This window comes from Theobroma cacao, chromosome 5, assembly GCF_053813885.1.
Source record: "Theobroma cacao isolate CCN51 chromosome 5, ASM5381388v1, whole genome shotgun sequence".
Taxonomy (NCBI): Eukaryota; Viridiplantae; Streptophyta; class Magnoliopsida; order Malvales; family Malvaceae; genus Theobroma; species Theobroma cacao.
This window is the reverse complement of record NC_142643.1, coordinates 43,960,296-43,981,300: the sequence shown is the minus strand read 5'-3', so window position 1 is coordinate 43,981,300 and position 21,005 is coordinate 43,960,296. Positions and strand designations below refer to the sequence as shown.

Genomic DNA, 21,005 nt, shown 5'->3' with positions numbered 1-21,005 from the left:
AGCTATAATTTTATAAAGATAATAAGTAGATATTATTTTAGTATTTTATTTATTTACAATTATGACATTGAGTGTCTTAATAATTAGAAAATAAAAGAAAGGGTCTTTAAGTAAAAGAAAAAGTTTAATTAAGTCAGTTTTATTATCACGTTTAAGTTAGTGAGATTAAGGGTCAGTTTATTTATCTCATTTAAGTTAGTGGGGTTAGGTAGTTTATAAGTTTTAAAAGAACAGACAATAACTTACGTTAGTTCATTCATCAGATTCAAACAACAGACAGTTAGAAAATCTTAATATTAGGGAAGAAGAAAGACAGAGGAGAGGGAAAGAGATTGCTGATTAAGGTATGTTTGGGATTATATTTTCATAATTTGGGTACAAAAACCCTAAATTAGATATATTTTCTTATCTTTTATTTAAATCTGGCACTTTTCTGATGACTTTCCGGTAGCATGATTGGTACCAATGGAAAGGTCTTGAAAAGATCTTTCCAATGGTTTTTGTAGCATCTTGTTTGGCCTTATGGTTAGGAATATATGAATTTTTGAAGTTAATTAGAAATCTGATTTTCAACAGTTTTGACAGCCCGAATTTGGGTCACCAGAACTCCATATTTCGGTGACGTTTTTGGTCGTTCTTTGAGGGCTTTTGAAGTATGAAATTAGATGTTTAATTTGGCGTCAATGTCTTGGTTAGAAGCTTCCTGTGTTAAGAGAATTAAAGCCTCAAAGTAGGCTCATTGATACTGAAAACCCAGAAATCTGGGTATTTCTGTGATGATTTCTTGAATTTTGGCTTTCGAAACTTAGGAATCTTGTGGTCTTTTTAATCGAAACAAATTTTGGTCTTGTAGTATGATATGTATACTTTAAATTGGTGTTGATTTCATCACTGGAAATAATTCGGGTTAAAAGTTATGAGAGCTTGAAGTAAGCCAAATGGCCATCCAGATTCTGGAAATTCCAGAAAACAGAATTTCTTTTTTTAAAATTTGTTTTAAAATTTGATTTTAATTATTATGTGATAAATTCTATTGTAAATTTCATAAATATTGGATATGTGATTTCTACTGTCTTTTTATGTCAAGAAGTATGTATCTTTATATTTTATAAATTTATTTCTTAAATTAGTAGATTTTATTAAAATATCAAAATTTATGAAATTAATTACAAATATGATTTTTACAAGTGAAATTAATATTATTTCTCTATCTGAAATTTAAAATCCTTACTGATTTTATGATTTAAGTTTAATTCTCAACCTTATTGAAATTTTGTTTAATTCAAAAATATAAATAATAATAATAATATATTACCTTATTAACAAAAAAAAAAGTTCATAAATTGTAATAGAAGTCGCTACACACCCTAAGTGCTTAGGATGGTCAACGAAAAGTCACATTGTAGGATCTGTTTGCAAATTTAGTTCTGATTTTTGTGTTTCTCGAAATACTAGGCTACTAAGAGGATTTTCGGATTTGCTACTTGAAAGTAAAATTAACGAGATCATGTAAGTGACTGATATCCCTTCGGTGTTTTCACACCTTAAAAATTAGCTTCAATCTGAATTTGTGCATGAGATATAATATTTTGTCCTATGATTTATTAAAATCGAGTTAAGCATGCAAAATGTATATGTATATGAGAGTATATGTTGGATTTAGAATGTGGTTTATGCAAAATGTGATTTCTGATTTTGAAATTTGTTCATGACTATGTATAATGTATGCATATATGATTTCGCAAATATAAACACAAATATTTAGTTTGAAACAAATATACTTTTGTGGTGTATGAGATACGCTTGAGAAATTTGATATACTGTTTTCTGGATTTTGGGTAATTTAAAAATATATATTTCTGTTTTGTCTCCTAGTATGGCTATGCTCTGACCCTGCCAATGGGGGTTAAATGTTGGCTATGTCGACATGTATTATGTGATTAGAGATCGATCTCCCAACCGCACTACCGGTTACAGAATAGTAGTATTTGTGATATCTGTTCAGTGCAGCCAATGGTTGCTTTGATATGCTTCTGACCCGTGCCACCGGGGTTAATTGTGGTTCTATTTTTGACCTATGCCACAGGGGTTAAGTGTGGTCGTAGCATGTTACAGGAGACCATTAAAAGTTAAATATTGTGAATATATTTGTTCTGTTATTTGAATGCGTAAATTTTGAAGTATGTGATTCCAAAGAAGATTACCCAATATTTTGTGATTCTGTTATTTGTAAATGATATTTTGCCCTAAATGTTTTAAGCATGCTTAATCCGGCTGAAGGGATGTTAGTTACTTGCTGAGTAGTTGGACTCACCCCTTCCTTCAAATTTTTTTTCAAGTTGTGATTTGGTCAACCACGCGAGAATTTTGGGGAGTGATGTTTAATTTAGTAACACTTAAATTATCTAGGATTTATTTAAATATTATGAACATCGAATTATCTTAATTAGTATTCAGACTTTTATCTTGACTTAGTAGCTTTATGGTTTTGGAGATTTAATTTTGAATATTGTCGAATTATGATATTTGGAAATTCTGTCAACATATATAGTTTCTAAATCACTAAATTCTTCAGGTATATCAGTCTCTTTTAGTAATGGTTTAAGATATATATTTTAGAGCCTTGAATGTCTGTAGGATTATACTTTACAGGTATGCGGTGTTTGTCATGTCTCGGGTCTGGGACTTGCATGTACTCTACTAGCTTGCTCTCAAGGTTTGCAATAGGATTGAAGCAGTATCAAGAGGATTGTCACTCAACTAGTGGCGACCTAATTAGCTTAGGAAATGCCACTATTGGACTGAACAGAAGTGGGTTAAACTTAAAGCAGCTAGTCACTATTCCGATTGAGGTTCTCGAAATTGTGAGATGGTGAAAAATAAACTGAGGGTTACAGACAACATTGTCAAGTCAAGGGAAGCAACTACAGCAAAAACCAAATTAAGAAAACTGACCAGAGCAGTACAGATTGACAAGGAATATGATGAGATGCCTGATACTTCAGTCATTGATAGTAATATTAGTAACAGGAAACTCTCAATTCAAAGAGAGGCAGAGGCCACGCAGAAGGTTGCTGAGAAACTGGGATTGCTCTTCGTTGACAGCAAAGAGACTTTGGTGACAGAGTTTGCAAAATTAGAGAAAGAGATGTAAAGGGCAAACGCCAATTGAGGCAAATGACCTGGTAAGTTTTCTTTGGGTTTCCCTCTCCTTTTATGAAGCTGCTCGCATGGAATGTCAGGGGTCTTAACAGGAATAAGAAATGTAGAGTTGTCAAAAGATTAATTAATAGTGAGAAACCAAATGTGGTGATGCTCCAGGAAACCAAATTTATAAAGGCCAATAATAGAACCTTCAACACTTTAAGCAGAAGAGGAATGTATAAAGGCCTTGCGGTTGATTCGGAGGGAGCTCATCTCCTTGTGGCAAGATAACTTTATTGACATTGAGAATAACTATGTTGGCAGAAACTTTATTCTTCTTAGAGGCAGAATAAAAAAAGGGGACTGGGAATGTGGCTTCGGAAATATCTATGCTTTGGCCAATGACAGGTTGAAGGAAGAGTTATGGGCAGAGATAGTGGGTAAATTAAGTGAGATGACAATGCCATGGTTCATTGGAGGAGGCTTCAATGTTGTTTTATGAGAGGAAGAAAGGTTAGGGGCAACAACCAATGTAAGAGAAATGAAGGCATTTAGACAATTTGTTAATGAGGCAAACTTTATTGACGTCCCTTTAAGTGGTAGTAAATTTACTTGGTGCAACAATAGGGAGGAGGTGATTTTTAGCAGGTTAGACAGAATTCTAATTAATGTGGATGCCCTCGAGAGACTTTAAAACTTGAGACAGGTTTGCTTGCCCTCTTCACTTTCTGATCATAATCCGGTTACACTAAGTGAGATTAATGTTGATTGGGGACCAAAGCCTTTTCATTTTTTTAATCACTAGCTCAATGAAGAGGGTTTTAAGGAGACTTTTGCCAAGGCTTGGGAAGAAAGCAGAGGAAAGTATAAAACAAAAGGAGACCTGTGGCTGAGATTGCGCTTTACCAAATCTGAAATAAAGGAATGGCAAGCTTCAAAATGGAACAATTGTCATATTAAAATTAAAGCCTTAGAAAATGAGATCCAAAAGAAAATGCAGGAATGGCAAGCCGACACTTCTGAAAGGGCGAATAGGGTGGAAATTATAAAACTTAAAACTGTCCTCTAGTCCGCTTATAGAGTCGAAAAAAGATCTTGGCATTAAAAGTCAAGGGTGAAATGGTTCCTTGAGGGGGACAAAAACACTAGATACTTTCATGCTGTGGCTTTCGCAAGAAAGATAAGGAATCACATTGATAGGCTAAGAGTAAATGACGTTGAGATTGTGGACCCCCCAAGCATTAAAGAAGAGGTGGCACGACACTTTGAGAATCTTTATGAGCTTAAATCAGTTACAAAACTCAGTGGTTGGAATGTGGATATAGGGAAACTCACTCTTCAATCATCTCATCTGCTAGAGAACCAATTCTCCGAGGAAGAAGTTAGAGATGCTATCTTTAGTTGTGATGGGAGCAAAGCACCAGACCCAGATGGTTTTAATTTTGGTTTCTTGAAGTCACAATGGGCAATATTCAAAGAAGAGGTTATGGCTTTCATGGAAAACTTCTACAACACTAGTAAGTTAGATGAACGAATGAACACATCATTTGTTACTCTTGTTCCTAAATGCAATAACTTTACGGCACTTACAGAATACAAGCCTAGCAGCTTGATAGGAAATGTTTATAAAGTTGTGGCAAAGGTCTTGGCTAATAGACTCAAAGTGGTCATTGAGGAGATTATTGGTCCTAACCAATTTGCCTTTATCAAAGGTAGGCAAATCACAGATTGCTCTCTCATTGCTAATAAGCTTGTCGACTGCCTCCAAAAAAGTAGAGAGGGTGGATTTTCTTCAAAGTGGACATTGAGAAAGCTTTTGATAGTGTGGATTGGTCCTTCCTTGAGTTTGTCATGGGGCAAATGGGGTTTGGTGATCGGTGGAGGAAATTTATTATGTCTTGTATTACTTCGGCTACTGTTTCAGCGCTTGTTAATGGATCTCTTTCTAGGAATGTCAAAATGAAACGAGGTTTACGTCAAGGTGGCCCGCTCTCACCATTCCTCTTTAATATTGTGGTGGAAGCCTTCAGTGCCCTCATGCATAAAGCTATTGCTATTAGCTATGTAAAGGTGTGGAAGTTGGTAGTAGTGGCCTCCTTATTTCTCACCTTCAATACGCTGATGATACCATGATTTGGAGTAAATCGGAGCTTGAAAGTGTGTTGAACAGTTTTAAGGTGCTTTCAAGTTATCTCAGGCCTCAAGATTAACTTCCAAAAAAGTAGCCTTTATGGGATCAATCTGAGGAACAGGTTAGAGTCTTGGGCAAGTAGAATCCCCTGCTTAGTTGGATCATTGCCTTCCATTTATTTAGGCCTCTCGTTGGGTACAAGACACCACTCTGTAAGTATTTGGCTACCGATGATCGACAAATTTGAGGCCAGACTTGTTGGATGGAAATCCAATATGCTTTCGATTGAAGGAAGGTTAACCTTAATTAAATCTGTTCTTGCTAGCCTTCCTATCTACTACATGTCTCTTTTTGAGCTTCCAATTGGGGTTAAACAGGAACTCGACAGAATATAGTGAAGGTTTTTGTGGGGAGGTTATGAGGAGAGGAAACGTATCCATTGGGTGAGTTGGGATTCGGTATGCACCTTGAGAGACCAAGGGGGTCTTGGAATCATCGATCTTCGGCTTAAGAATCGAGCACTCTTAAATAAATGGATTTGGAAATATAATGGTAATAGAGAGAGTTTGTGGTGTAAGACCATCATTGGGAAGTACGGGGGGGATAATATGAGTCTTTTACCTTTCGACCCAGGTGGTAGACACTTGTCTAACATCTGGAAAAGTATTACTAACCCTCTCACCCCTTCGAGGAGTTTCTCTTTTTTCTTACGTGTAGGTTTCGGTTAGTCAATTGGGAATGGTGTTAATATCTACTTCTGGGAAGATGAATGGATCGAGGGCTTTATCCTTAAAGTGGCCTTTCCACGTATCTTTGCCCTTGCTGTTAACAAAACTGGCAAAGTGCATGAGTTCGGGTCTTGGGATAATAGAAAGTGGCAGTGGCATGTTCAACTTCGTAGAAGTGTCTTTGATTGGGAGGCAAAGACTTGGGAACAATTCATGGGCCTTTTGAGGGATGTCCATCTTGACCTTGAGTCCAAAGACAAACTTATCTAGAAGCATACGCCAAGCGAGAAGAACTCTTCCAATTCTTTTTATAAGTCAGTTCTTAATAACGGTGACACTGACATGGACCTTTGGAAGAATGTGTGGGCTGGTTTGGCTCCACCAAAGGTCGAAATCCTCGTATGGCAAGTGCTAAGGGGCAGAGTAGCCATTAAAGAAGAACTTGTTAAGAGAAATCTCCTTCACTCTGAGGCGGCTAATTGTGTGTTATGTAACAACGAAATGGAATCAGTCAGCCATCTTTTCTTCTCTTGCATTGAATCTTGGAGGCTGTGGTGCTTGTGGTGTCATGAATGGAAAATCACTACTTGTATGCCAATGGTTTCTATTTCGTTTTTTAAGGCTTGGAATTCTCATTATGTGGAATTGGTCAAGAGAAAAGTGTGGAGGATGTCCTTCTTCACCATTATTTGGTCCATCTGGCTTTATAGAAATGAAATGATTTTTGATGGGAAAATGTGGGATTTGTTGAAAGTGTTGGATATTGTCAAATTGAGAGTGGCGTGGTAGGTCAAGTCCCAATGGCCTGGTGACAACGCCATTTTTGATATTGCTACCACTCCTTTCTTGGCTTCTGCTCCAACCTCAAAGAGAAAGGTTAAGAGCATGGTCTCTTGGGAATGTCCACCTGCAGGTTGGCTCAAATTTAATACTGATGGGGCTGCTAGAGGATGTCCAGGCCATCTTGGAATTGGAGGAGTTTTACGCGATAACAAAGGGGCTGTCAAGATGACCTTTTTGAAGAAAGCAGGTTGAGGAGATGCTAACCTTGCCGAAATCCTTGCAGTGAGAGAGGCTATGATTTTGTTTTCTGCCTCCTCATGGGCGAACTCTACTGGTATTATCATTGAATCTGACTCCAAGAATGTGGTCTTGTGGATGACACACCCTGAGAAAACCCCATGGAAGCTACGGCAACTCATCCTTCAGACTGTTTCCCTTAAAGACAAAGTTGCTGGCTGGAAGATAAAACACACTCCAAGGTCAGGTAATACGGTAGCTGGTAACCTTGCCAAGTCTGGGATTGATAGAGCCCATGATCTGCTATGTGTGTTTCTATAACTGCTTGAGTGATTGGGCATGCTTTTGACTGTGTTTACTGCTATGTTGCTGGTGAAGATCGCTTTTTGCATGATAAGGCCAAAAGCTTTTTGGGTTGTTTTGCTTGAGTATGGATTTGCAAGAGGGAGAAACATCCAAAATGGCCATGTTTCTCACTCTTGCTCTCCCTTCGCCCTTTCTGGCTGTTAAGGGTGGCTGTAACTTCTTTGAGTCTTGCTAATATCATATTTTGTAGTTGTATAGTATTTTGTTTTCAGCTGGCCTTTTTGTATGCCAAGCTTCAGGAAGGGCACCTGGACCAAGTCTCTCCTAGTCCCTTCCTTTTTATGCACATAGGGGATTTCACCCTGATTTAATGGAAATACTTTTAATCTTAAAAAAAAAAAAAGTATAAACATATGTCTTTAGAAAGAAGAATAAATAAATATATTTGTTCCTTTTATCTTCTTATATAATATCTGATAACTATAAAAAGCAAACTAAGTTGAGCTGATTTCAACATCCAAACATCAGTGTTCGCAACATTCAAACATCTAGATGAGAAAGTATTGGAATATAAGATTTCCTTTGTCCTTGCCGGGTGAGACTTAGTCCTATTATTAAATCATTATTCACATTATTGTCTGATAAAAGTTTGGCATGCACACATAAGTTACACTTAAATTCTTGTAAGGTCAGGCATCATTTGCCCAAATTCAAGGATCGATGTTGCAGGTCACACACTCAATTAAAAGCTTTAGTAACTAATAGGTCTCATTTCACTGTGATCACTTATATCAATAATTGCTGTCATCTCACCAGATCATGTTTTTTCCTTAGGATGCATTTAAGGTCTTATTGTTTGGAGAATTGACCTGCAAACTTAGGAAACCTGCTTATCAACATGCATCTGAAAGGATCAAAATTATTATTCCTTTAGGGTTTCCTTGGGAGGAAAGAGGAGGAGAGGTTGTGTGATGTTAATTGTACACATTTTATTTAACCTGCCCTGCATTCTTTATTTGCCAAATTTATAGTCTTTTTTGCTAACTATACTGATTAACTTGCCCCGTTAATTTTCTAATGAGGTCTGCAAATATCAACTTCACCAATTGTACATTTCTCCTTCTTGACAGCATTGCACTATTAACCACTAATTATAAATTTCACTGCACATGTTCAAAGGCGCACAGAATACATAGAATGCAGTGTTATGGCCTAAAATATTTTAATATATAGAATGCTGAACACAGCAAAGGAGAGGTACAAATGTAATCACTTGATCCATTATTATTAGGTTTATGACAACAGCAAGGAAGATGGACAACAGCAAGGAAGATGGATGACACATTATTCAAAATAAAAAGCTACCATATCTTATGGATTCATGACACATTATTCAAATTAATTGTTGTCCCACCAGAACCGGGACTGAAGAGAGGTAACAATATTCTTGTCCAGCTGGAAGGCCTTGGTGAGAACATCAGGATTGATGGGAGGGTTTGAGCCAAAGACTGCCTTTGCAATAGTGATAACTCCTGGATTTTGGCTGCTGAGACCAGCAAAGGCAACTGCATTAGTTTTCCCTATATTGAGCTGGAAGTGGATGAGACCAACTGGGAAAACAAACACATCTCCAGGGTACAAGACTTTGGTGATGAGACGATTCTCCGGGTTGGATGTAACAAAGCCAACATAAAGTGTGCCCTCTAAAACTACTAGGATCTCAGAGGCACGAGGATGAGTGTGAGGGGGGTTTAGGCCTCCGTACGGAGCATAGTCAATTCGAGCCAGAGATATGCCAAGAGTGTTAAGTCCTAGTATTTGTGCAACATTGACCTGAGTCACAGTTGATCCCAATGGATTTGATGTGTTTCTGGGGATATTGAGCCCTGAATAGAAGAAGTCTTCGGCCTTGGCAAGCTTTGGGTCCTGGCAGAACTTCCCATTTACGAACACTGCATCAATGAAAGTAATGTTCGTTAATTATGAAGAAAAATATGGCTCGGAATGGAAATTATAGTCATTGACATAAAATAATAATTAACATGAAAATGCTGAAAGACAAAACGTAATACTATAACATACCGCCATCCTTGGTGTCATTGATGGCTACACAGAAGTCTTGGAGAGGGCTAGGGTCAGAAGCTGAGGCTAATGACCAAGCGAAGGCCAAGAAGGCAGAAGCTACAAGGAAAAGTTGAACTCCTTTCATTACAATTCCGATTGCAGGAAATCTATCCTACCTTGTGGAGCTGTATGCTACTACTTGGGAGAGGGATGAAAATCCTGCATGGCAGAAAGGTCTATTTATAGATGGAAAACAAATGAACGGGTCCTTGTTTCCTCTCAATGAAGTTGGTGACTACTGGCCATGTGCCTTTGCAACTAGTTATTTTCTATTTCGGGGATGAATCATTCTTCAACAACTACACTTTCTAGTCCCGTTTTCCTCATCCATGGCATGGATATTGTCGTGGAACAGGTCTTAATTCACTTAAGACTTCTATGTATCTTTCCTATATTTTTCTTTTTGGATTGAAGTTTTATACGTTGATTTATTCTGTGTTGCCTTTGTGGAAAGGAATGCTAGAAACAAGTTCATATTTGATCACCTGCAGTTGGGCTATAATTCTCCACATTATGAAACAGTCATAACTTATTTGCGACTTCTTTGAAATTACAAACATTTATAAAAAATTTGGATTAGGTAGCAAATGAATGTTTCCTAAGTAAATAAGTTTATAGATATTTAGGAAGTGCATCACATACCATCAAATATGAACTGATCATAAACAGTTTTACATAGTCTTCTTCATACCTTAAACTTTGTCCCTTTTTTTATTCATTATTTGAGTGAGATAATTTCATTTATATCTGGAGTTGCTGCAAATAGCCGGCAAAGTTTTGTCTGTTGAACTCAATTCCTTCCTTATAATTAGCATGATCTAAGAAGTGCTAATGAGACAAAAACTTATGCTACATTCAAGGTTTCTAACTAATCAACATATTATGTAGTCTCAATTGACAAAGTCTAATCTGACATGTTCATGAATACTCAAACATATTACATCTGTGCTTATCACATTCACAACATTAGTAATTTCTTGCAAGTTCAATTAATCATGCTAGACTCAAACATCTTCAATTAGCCAAAAATTAATTAGGGCGGCTTTGAATTGATCTTAGAATTGGCAAAACTGTGGCTGGAAGAAACTGTTTCAAGAATTGTGGGTGATGACTCAGTTGTGACTCTCACAGACATGAATAATCATTGAGCATTGAGGTCACTTGGTGATTTCTTTATTTGGTGAACTAACCAGGGAAGCAACTGCTCAAAGCCAAATGGCAAAATAGCAAGTGATTAATTATCTTGCATAACATTATTAATGAACAATAAGAATAGTTGTTAAAAGTATTGGTAGGTGATAATGACATTGAGGTACAAAAAAATTATCAACAGATTATACTATGCAGATCCTGTTCAATGGATTGCAACTTGCAATTGTGACCGTGTAACGTGTAATGACTCAAATTTGCCTAGTCAGTCTTCCAGACGTGAAAAAAAAAAGGTAAGCTTGAAGACTTCTGTAACTTCAAAGACTTTGAATCATATTTATGTGAGAGATCACATGTTATTATTTAATACAAATTTGTTGCTGACATTATATATGTATCCTTTGTAATTAATCAGTTTATCTTATGATGTGTTCTGAGAAGAGTTTCATATTTTCATGGCAGCTTCTACCTGTCATCAGATTAATATTAGGCAAAGAAGCATACGCAGTTAATTAGATGCCACAAGAAATGAAGAACAGAAGCATTTCTCTTGACATTTATAGGGACTTGTCTTTCAAATTTGTCATGACTCATGAGTTCTTGTAAGATCACTCAATTTTTAAAACAACTGAATTACTGAAAAAGGCAGAAACAGAAAAGGGAGTAAAGGAGCAAGTAACGAACATGTTGATTGTGCAAGGCCCTGAGCTAGCAGATGAAGTAGATAGCTATGGCAAGATGTAGCAGCAAGGGCAAGGCATTTGTACTTTAATATATCGACAAACTGACAGCTTCGGTTTAGGCTTATACACCAGTATTCAAGATCTAATTACATCAATAAGCAACTGACTTCACCGAGTCATAAAATCAATTCATTACAGATTTAACTCTTTAGTATCCTTATGGATATATTCCAATTCTAGATTGTCTAACAACTCATCAACTCGTCTGGCCATTAAAGAAAATAAAAATAAAAAACCTTAGTTAGTCTCACAAGCATACTAAGAGAACGTTCTGCACCTCAACAACTCTGTTCTTTTTTTATTTTTTCCACCTAATATCTACCAGGTTACTCTACAAAGTGAGGGACATGCCTTGTCTTCTTAGTGATATTTTGGACACAATTAATTGGATCGAAGTTGAACGTACCAACTTATCTAACAGGTAAAGCATTTGGTTCTGTAGAATTCCACCTTCAGAATTATTTTATATGCAGTGTACCTCGCAGGGGAAGGCAGGGTTTGGGGTGTTGAATATGTAATTGATTCAACCCCAAGAGTCAGCAAATTAATATCCTGTTTAATTTTCACCCTAATCTGATTTCTCTGATTATAATGTTATGTTGAAGTTGTTCATATCTCAACCTCTTCATCAGACAATGTTTATCATTACTAGTGCACACCTCAGACCATTGGGTAATCAACCTCTTATTTTTGCACTATATTTTGACACTTGCAAAAGAATACAAAGTATATTGCTTCAAAGTTACTTGACTTGTTTCTGTAAAATTCTATCTGCTTTTTACCTTGTATACACATACGAGCATGAGAGAGAGATTGCAAATTGACGTATATATTATGATTTTTATACCCAGAATGATCACAAGGACAGAGGAGACTAGAGAGGTACATCATCAACCAGCCTGTTTTTTGTATTACAGTAAGTAGAATAATATGATTTTCATGTAGAAAATTAATGGCAACATTATTCAAAACAAGCAACAAACTTCTGGGTTTTGATTTGGCTCTTAAATTAGTTTTTAATCTGACCAGAACCGGGACTGAAGATAGCTAACCACAGTCTTGTCCAACTGGAAGGCCTTTGTGAGAACATCTGGATTGATTGGTGGGTTTGAGCCAAAGACTGCCTTAGCAATAGTTATAACCACTGCATTTTGGCTGCTGAGACCAGCAAAGGCGACAGCCTTAGTTTTCCCTATATTGAACTGGAAGTGGATCAAACCAATTGGGAAAACAAAAACATCTCCAGGATTTAGGACTTTAGTGAAGAGACGGTTCTCCAGGTTGGATGTAACAAAACCAACATAGAGTGTGCCCTCCACGACCACTAGGATTTCAGTGCCACGGGGGTGAGTGTGAGGGGGGTTTAGGCCACCATAAGGTGCATAGTCAATTCGAACCAGAGATATGCCAAGGGTGTTAAAGTCCTGGTATTTGGTCAACATTGACAGTAGTGACATTTGATCCAACTGGATTTGATGTGTTTCCTGGCATGTTGAGGCCTGAATAGAAGAAGTCATCTGCTACTGCGAGCTTGGGGTCCTTGCAGAACTTCCCATTTACAAACACTGCAGGAAAGACAGGTTAGTTGATATACGTATATCATCCCATGCAAAAGCATAGTACCTTTTAGCAATGCTATTATATTATTAAAAAAATATTCCTCCTAAGCTAAAAGTCCTTCAGCTCAGGCATTGGCATCATGAATATAACATAAAGTCCTGAAAACATAATTAGACTAAATGCCTACCGCCATTCTTGGTGTCGTTGATAGCCACACAAAAGTCCTGGAGAGGACTAGGGTCGAAGGCTGATGCTAATGAGTTAGCAAAAGCCAAGAGGGTAAAAGCAACAAGGAAGCAGTGAATTCCTTTCGTTATGATATACCAGCTAAGCTTTGCTTACTTTGAGTTAGCTAGTTGTATGCTATTGGTTTTGGAGAAGAGTGAGAAACTTTGTATGGCAGGCAGTGCTATTTATAGATGGATACCAATGGCTTTTCAAAAGAAAAAAAAATAGATGGAAGCCAATGACCAGGTCAATATTTTCATTAACTAGCAGGTAAAGACTTTTCAAGAAGAATCATTAATTAATCTCCAAAAAAGTTTCACTCATTTATTCATTATGCTGGTTTTTTTTACTCAACCTTATGCTTACATTATTGAAAAATTGGCCTTGGAAGTTGTCATGTTTCTGTCTATGATGTTTTCAGAGTGTAGGTTGGATCCGAAAGTCAGGCAACCAATCTCTCGTTTGACTTTAGAATTCTATATCTATTCTTAAACTGTATGGGCTCTTATCCAATGGTATGCCTCTATACTATCTATCACTTTCCTGACATTTCACCATCCATGTTGAATGTTACTTATTTACCAGTACAAGATCTAGAAATTGCATATGATTTTCCATCTTCTCATGCTAATTTCCTAAAACAGTACTAATTAATGATAGCAAGACTATTTCTTCCTTTTGGTGGCTTATTTTTTCTCCTTAATTCAATTAAGGTACTAAATGTGAATTTATTATTTATTATGCTGGTGCAACAGGCCAACAGATTTTACGTAGAGCTCAATAAATTGATATACAAATTAATAGCATGATTCATGGAGCACAATTGCGATAAATTTACGATAAGACTTAGAGCTTCTGGTTTTTTGGCTGAAGATATCTCAGGTTGAAAAGTCTATTCTGACATGTTCATAGATACTTAACCTATGACATGTATGCTTATTACTGTAACGACCCCTCCTCGGTCGCTACCGGCGTACGAGAACTCCGGAGATTCCGTCAAGTCCCGAACAAGTCTGAAAAAAATTTCTCAATAACTCACTGTACACTTTTACTAAACCGTATTAATGTTTGAACCATATATATTTATAACATAAATTCAACAACAAGCATAGCTATTGAATTTTGACTTTTAAGTCGTGACATCACAATTAAATACATTGGGTTCAAAAATCCCAAATTTTCGTTTATATCAAAACTAATATTCGTTTACATAGTAAAACCAAAGTACTATAACTCAACCTCTAACAGCAGAGCGACTCAGGATAAAATGCTATGAGATAACTTTACCTATTTGTGGTGAACCGAACGTGCTGATGATTATACGCTAGGCTGATCTTTGTATGCAAAAGGGGAAAAAGAGGGGTGTGAGTCTCACAGACTTAGTGATCATTGACTCCGTGAGTAGGGCGTAGATGAGAAACAAACAAACAGCAGATCAGTTGATATTAAAAATGCAGGATTATAAAAACAATTTATTTCAAATGGACGTTTGTGCCTTATATGAAAAACAAAGAATTTCTTATGTATTGCAATAATTTCAAGTGGTAAATCAACCAAGTAGATAAAAGTTTCCCCTCAGAAACAAATCAATAACCTTTTTCAAGACAATCATTTGAAATATTATTTTAAAACAATTGTACATAAAAGGATTTTTACCGTCGAAATCAATTGACATTTTACTCAAATCAATTTAATAAATTCGGGCAAGCTCCCATGAAATCGAATGTTATTTAAACTTATACATAAATCACAAATCACCTTGTATGCGAGGAGTTAAAATTCATTTCATCGTAAAAAAAAGAGGAGCTGCGGAAAAACTGTTAAATTTCGTTTTCACCATGCAAAGAGATATGAGTTTGAAATCCAGAGATGCCACTCTCGAGTAGGGAATGAAAATAAACCCGTGGTCCCGCTACCACGTAATAACATCCGGGAGCATCGCTTCCACCGGATTCCCATGTGCCATGGCAATCTCAACGATGTTGGCCGACATCGGAGAATCAAGCGGTCGCAACCGCGTATCACTGATGGCCTAGCCACGTATACATATATCACAGGCCATAGCCCCGCCATGCCTAACCGCTCGTCGACGACTCGAAGGTTCTCTAACTAGAGCTCACTCGTGCACGAGGGTCACACTTAACTGAAGTGACAGCCGACCTACTCTCGAGTCTCTTGTTTATAAATCCATTTTAAAAATTTTGTTATATCCTCGAAATCTCGTTTCAAAATTATTTCCAAAGCATTCAACATAACATATGATAAAATCTATCATTTTCTCAAAATATATTTATGCATGAATTTCAAAACAATAATTCGCATGATGAATAACCAATATAATCATAAATGCACACTGCATAAATATAAGACACAGATTTTGATGTAAAACAGTGTGAAAGGACTTGTTTCTTCATTTTCAAAACACTTTACATATAATTTATACATATATATATATATATATATATATATATATTCAAAATGATTTCTAAACATAATTTGCAACTACAATTTCCTAAGATTGCTACCAGCACATGCTATCTACAATTTTCACGTTTAAAATAAATTATACGCATAGATATATATTTACGAAAATTTTAAAATTAACACCTTCTACTCACCTCACAATAACGAAATTACTACGTCGGTATTGATTCGTACGCGTGTATAATTATTCCTATTTGTCAGTCACGTACTTCATCCGACATGCTTCCACGATAAACTTTCTTAATAATAATTTAAACTCAATATACTTAATCACACACTTGTTGAAAAGCAGCTTAATAAAAATTCCTTAACCAAATTGCATATTTTTCATCCAAAATATACACAATATTAAACCACCTATAAACCTTAATATAATATTAACTTACAATTTTTTTTCTTTCTTTCTTTTCCCGTTTCTTTCTCTCTCTCTTCTGCTCTTTTTTTTTTTTTTACCATATTTGCAGCCACCATCATACCTCCTTCACTCTCAACGCCAGCCACAGTTTCGTCCTTTCTCTCTCACGGTCGACAGCACCCCAAAAACCCAGCTTTCTCTCTTTTCCTTCCTCAAAATCCAGTAGCACAAAGCCCCTTTTTCCTCTCAAAAATCGACAGCACACAGCCTCCTTTTTCCTCCTTAAACCGGCAGCAAATCAGCCCCCTTTCCTCTCTCAAAATCAGCTCCTTTCCCCTTTTTTTTTTTTTTTGCTCCATAAGTGGCTGTCGGCAGCAACATGAGAAAATAAATTTTTCTTTCTCACCAGCTCTCTCTCTCTCTCTTTCCCGTTTTGTCTCCTCAGAGTTCAGCCTTTCTCCCTTTTTCTTGTTATTCTTCCCAACCATCCTTATTCGTTTTGTGCTTGTCAACTATATTTACTTATTTATTTATTTGTTTATTTAGTTTTACTTGGCTGACCTCGCACCATCATTTCTTCCGGCCCCTACTAACTCAATTCATCACTTAAAAAAAATATATATATTTTTAACTTATTTATTTGCCACATGGGCGGCTGCCCACTCCACCTTTGTTCCATTTTTTTTCTCCCATGTGGTCAAAGTAAAGTAAAAAAGCCATGCTTCATTTTCCACCCGTCCTACCATTTCATTATTCATCTTTTCTTTATTCATTTCATTTTATTTATTTATTCATTTATTGTTATTATTATTAATAATATTTTAATATTATTTTATTAAATAAAATATTATTTTATTAAAAAAAATTTTTTCCTCTCGTCTCGAAACATATTATTATGTCCCGTTTCACTTTCAAATCACCTTTTAACGCATTAATTTATTTTCGACGAAGATATTATTATTTAATTATTATTTTCACGTGTACGAAATATTTTATTTTGGAGCATTCCTTTACTCCTTTATCACTCTTTAGCATATAAACTCGCATCAATTATTCCTTCGTCTTACCGAGACTGTTATGTTAACTATTATACGAGGGTACGGGGTGTTACAATTACATTGAAAACATCAATTTCTTGTAAGATTAATTAACCTTGCTTTACCGCTACTGTCTTTGTTTTATCATTTTGACCACTTAGTTAGCATGACTGGACTGGTGTAGAACTGATGCTGCAAGAAATAGTATGAGAATTGTCGATGAATCAGTCGAAACTGATATGAATTGAACATAACTTGAGTATTGAATATTATACACAGATACTTGCTCTATGAACGTTGAGGAGGCTTTGGTGGTTTCTATATATGTTTATTAACTAATCAGCAAAGCACATTGCTCAAAGAGGGGCGACGAATATATTGGTAGGTAAAGCACAACCAATCTCATGTCAAGGGGACTGCAACATCTAAGACTGATGTTCACAGCCTACTTAATTTTCAGAAAATTTTGTGTCTAATGACCCAATTGTTGCGTAGCTAGTCTGGCAAGAAAGTAAACTACTTCTGGGACTCGTTCCCCTCTTTGTTTAAATGTTCACCAGTAATTGTTCAAGACAAGGTTGGTACTGACATTAGGTTTCTGGTATCAAATCAATCTTCATTCCAATGTGGCAGTTTCTACTTTACACAGTTTCTTTTTTTTTTTTTGCTTTTCAAAGAAGAGTTTCATATTTTCAGGCTCAATTCTTTGGATAGAGCTGTGGACAAGTAGGGGCAAAAGAATCTGGTTTAATTATTATATGCCAAAAGAAGTGAGAACAGAAGCATTTTTCTTGACACAGAAATTGTTTTCTTAGATAAAAAAACATGAAAAAAATGGATTGAAAGGTTGTCTTTGTCATGAGTTATGACAAATGAGTTCTGGTAAGCCAATTCAACTGTAAATTAAAAAAAGAAAAGGTTCAAGTAGCTATAACTTTGACCGCGAGGAAGGTCTCGAACTAACTGCTTTGAGTAAATTATTTGATATAATACCTGCTGCAGCAACAGCAAGGCATCTTTCATGTAAAAGACTTAGTGTTCGCAGTAGGTTAATGCAACATTGTCCAAACTCCAAATTTTGAGGTCCTTATATAAGAAGAAATTGACTTTACCAAGTCATATCCAATCATTGCAGAAAATTCACACTTCTGGAAAATCCATGCAAACATTTCAATCTAGATTGTCTAACAACTCTGTAAGTTAGCAGAGAAGGTTCAGCTGCTTAACAAAATCTCTTTTTTTTTTTTTTTTCTAAATTTTTTTATATGCTGATGAGCAACAACCTTATTGTTAAACCTCAACTGACTTGCAGCACACCTCCAAACACAGATACAACTTAAGTTCTAGCCACTAGGATAGGAAATTGATCCCAATCCCCAAATAGTTTGCAAATTTACAGAATGTACTTGATGAGCCCCTTTTCCACTAGGCTAAACCCCAACAGTTAATCCCAATATCAACAGAGAGTGTTGAACGGGTTTAAAGCTAAGGCATAAAAGGACTAATAGTTCTTGGTGATATACATGCAATGATGCAAAATTGAATTGGGCCAATACTACAGATACCAACTTATTTAACATGGTTTGAGGTTCCTGGTTCAAACATGGGTACTAATCTGACATGATTATGTCATGTTTTTGGCAATTTTTTTCATTAGGTTTGAGTATCTAAGTATTGTGTCTATGTTGATTGAAGTTGTCCAAAAAGTACTGGGCATGATCATATTAGGGTAAAGTGTAAAGTCCATGAAACATAGCTGCCAACTATAACATATGGGATTGCAGAACTCCATCTTCATGAGTAAATGGGACGGCTTATGACTTGTTGGTTAGTCATTTGTGTAGCTCACAATTGGAACAAGAAAAATAATGGTTTGTTTTCAGGTTTCTATGCACACTACAAAAAATCATTGTATTTCCAACGAAAAAAATTCCGTTCAAAATTTTCAACGGATTTATAACGGATTTATAACGGAATTTAATTAAAATTTTTAAATACTTGTCCGACGGATTTCTAACGAATTTCTGTTGAAAATTTTTCAACGAAAATTTTCGTTGGAAATTTGACTTGTACAACACACACATATTACTGTTTAATATTTTCAACGGAAAATTCCGTTGAAAATCCGTTGGAGCTTTAAACTTAAAAAAAAAAAAAAACGGGTGTAATCTTGATAGTTTCCAATGAAATTTTTCATTGAAAATCCGTTGAAAATTTCATTTTCAGAACACACGTTTTACTGTTAATTATTTTCAACGGAGTTCCAACGAAAATTTTTCCTAAACATTTCCTATGTAATCTTTAACTTTTCCAACAGAAAATTTCGTTGGAAAAGTTAAAGAGTCAATGATGCATTGAAAAAAGTAACTTTCCAATGAAATTTCCAACGAAATTTTTCATTGGAAAGTAACTTTTTAATGCATCAAAGCGTTTATGACTTTTTAAACTTTCTAATGAAATTTTCCGTTAGGAATAGTCATAATTTTTCCAATTATAAAATTTAAAATTTTTATAAATTTTATTAATTATTTTTTAAAAATTAGATATTACTAAAAGCAAATACATAGTTATTGAAGTAAAATTTTTTTAAAGTTTAAATATGTTTTCTTTTGAGTAATTTTGTATAATTTTTTTAACTTTAATGAATCATACAATATTGATTAATAATACCATATTAGGGTAATGTTATATTATTCCAAAATTGAAAAAAATAACTATGTAAAATTTTATATTTTATAAAAAACCATGATAAGATATAAAAATCATATAAAAATATGTATTACTTTATTTACGTTTTAATTGTAATTAGCTAATATATATAAATTAAGATTGAAGTTTTATATTAAACTTATTAATATTTTTGCTTAAAAAATATCATTTTATTATATCTATGTATTCATGCAAATCTGACCTAGAGCTATAGAAAATATATATAAATTTTTATATATATATATATATAAACAAGTATGGTTTAAGAAAAAAATCAATATATAATTGTATTAAAATTAAAGTACAAGTTATATTTTTTAATTGATATAACTTTATAACTGAATATATATATATATATATATATATATATATATATATATATATGAGATATATTAAATAAGGGTCTACATATATATATTAATATATAATTTATGTAAGATTATAATAAATTTCATTTAGATGATTATAATTATTAATGTAATAGGATCCAAATCATACATATATATATATACACACACTTTATAGTTACTATAACTTGTAATGTCTTTTAACACATACACTTTCTATTATATATTATGTTTATTTATAAAGAATATAATTACTATTATATAAATGAATTATTAAATAATATATATACATTTGTTTATATAAATTTACAATATATGAAGTTAATTATCTAAAAAGAAGTTGTGAGATTAGAATAGTTTTGAAATTTAATTATTTTTTTTTAAATTTCATGTAACTAAGGGCAAATAATTATAATTAATTAAATTAATTAATAAAATTATGATTATTAATTAAATTGTAATGTCTTTTAATATCCATACTGTCTTTATATACATTGGGTTCATTTATAAAGAATAAAATTACTATTTTGTATATACACTATAATACTTTTAATATACATACTTTAAATATAAATATATTTATATTTTATTTTGTGTTAATATTATAAATATTCTAACTTACAAAATTATTAATTGCAATATATATATATATACACTTTTATAGTATATAACTTGTAATGTCTTTTAACACGTACTTTATATTATATATTATGTTTATTTATAAAGAATATAATTACTATTGTATAAATTAATTACTAAATAATATATTAAGTTAATTGTCTAAAAATAAGTTGTGAGATTAGAATAGTTTTGAAACTTAACTATTTTTTTTAAATTTCATGTAACTAAGGGCAAATTCATATAATTAATAAAATTATAACTATTAATTAAATTGTAATATCTTTTAATATCTATACTTTATATACATTGGGTTAATTTA

General features: G+C 34.3%; 1 protein-coding gene and 1 pseudogene across 2 annotated transcripts; both read right to left on the bottom strand.

The window, feature by feature from the left end:
- Nucleotides 1-8,581: 8,581 nt before the first annotated feature.
- Nucleotides 8,582-9,623, bottom strand: LOC18599999 (germin-like protein subfamily 1 member 13). The gene is made up of 2 exons (XM_007030222.3): nt 9,412-9,623; nt 8,582-9,281 (listed from the first exon to the last, which is right to left on the bottom strand). The coding sequence occupies exons 1-2, from the start codon at nt 9,536-9,538 to the stop codon at nt 8,728-8,730; spliced, it is 681 nt and encodes a 226-aa protein (XP_007030284.3). The 5' UTR covers nt 9,539-9,623; the 3' UTR covers nt 8,582-8,727.
- Nucleotides 9,624-12,158: 2,535 nt separating this feature from the next.
- Nucleotides 12,159-13,695, bottom strand: LOC18599998 (germin-like protein subfamily 1 member 14 pseudogene; annotated as a pseudogene). The gene is made up of 3 exons (XR_016026379.1): nt 13,689-13,695; nt 13,093-13,242; nt 12,159-12,910 (listed from the first exon to the last, which is right to left on the bottom strand). The product of XR_016026379.1 is annotated as a germin-like protein subfamily 1 member 14 pseudogene (transcript).
- Nucleotides 13,696-21,005: the final 7,310 nt, after the last annotated feature.